This window comes from Limulus polyphemus, unplaced genomic scaffold, assembly GCF_000517525.1.
Source record: "Limulus polyphemus unplaced genomic scaffold, Limulus_polyphemus-2.1.2 Scaffold6246, whole genome shotgun sequence".
Lineage (NCBI taxonomy): Eukaryota > Metazoa > Arthropoda > Merostomata > Xiphosura > Limulidae > Limulus > Limulus polyphemus.
The window spans coordinates 25,196-26,310 of record NW_013671856.1 but is presented as its reverse complement, the minus strand read 5'-3'; the positions used below and the strand labels follow the sequence as shown (position 1 = coordinate 26,310).

Here is a 1,115-nt window from a genome sequence, read left to right as displayed (position 1 = left end):
TATACACTTGATGGTAGTATAGGTGATACTGTACTAAATGTATATCTACAAACAGGATAAACACTTGATAAATCTGAATCTTTCTACACAATGTAACATATATGCATAGAACCCTCACCCTTGAGCTTCAGAAATAGCTCCTATGATATCCAATATTTGGGGCCAGCCATGAGAGAGGGATTCTCCATTACTGTGTAGTACCTGTTGAGTACAATCAATCTGTTTTTGTCTAATGTCAGGGTGAGGAATGGATGAAAGTTCTTGAAGTGGAGAAAGAAGCATCACTTGCAATTTCTGAAAGAAATTCACAATATTACTTAGTTCATGGTTGCCTAATTTGCATCCTAAACTCTTAGCATCAATAAACCTATATTTCTATAAAAAAGTAACTATTCAAATAATAAAACATACCAAAATAATATTTTGAAGTATGATTTATCATCTTTATTAAAGAAAACTTCTATCATAAACTAAGCTACAGATTTTTTCCCTTATGCATTAAAAGCTACAATAAATATCTGCAACATCTGAGCATGTAGCTGAAATACTAAAAACAAAGATGGATCCCTCAACCATAGTGAGCCACTACAAAGCAACATGTTACTCACATAAAACTGAGGCAGTCTGGGAATGGTACTGTCCCTACTACTAAAAAGGAGAACATAATTTGATATCCTCAACCAGATCATGAATTAATTTTTGAAAAAATATAACAGACTGGAAATTTTTCCTATAAAGGTTGAAGACAAATTTGAATGAATAATAGTTTTTATATCCCCAACATTAAATCAATTGCACTGAAGCCCAACTAACAAAAATGGCCGTAAACTAAATAAGGTTTTTGTGATAAAATGTTGATTATGGACATCAATGACTTTGAAAGCACCGAATCCTCTGGATGAGGGAGTCCAGTTAGGTAATTTCCATCATTTATCTTCAGACCAGCTGGCATCAAAATAGAATTTACATCATGTTGACATGGACCACAGTGATAACTTGATGATAACAGAGAACACAGTGTGAATGTGATGATGGCATAGACCATAATACAAATATGATGATGGCAATGACCACAGTTAGACCTGATGAGTACATGAGTACTGGAGTGTAGCTGT

At 33.8% G+C, this 1,115-nt stretch overlaps 1 protein-coding gene across 1 annotated transcript in view; it reads right to left on the bottom strand.

Moving 5' to 3' along the window:
* Positions 1 to 1,115, bottom strand: part of LOC106473520 (protein MON2 homolog) — a 53,440-nt gene that overhangs the window by 27,961 nt on the left and 24,364 nt on the right. Inside the window, exon 8 of the mRNA XM_022401940.1 lies at positions 119 to 294. Within this exon, the coding sequence (XP_022257648.1) occupies positions 119 to 294 (176 nt within the window). The remainder of the gene's footprint in view (positions 1 to 118; positions 295 to 1,115) is intronic.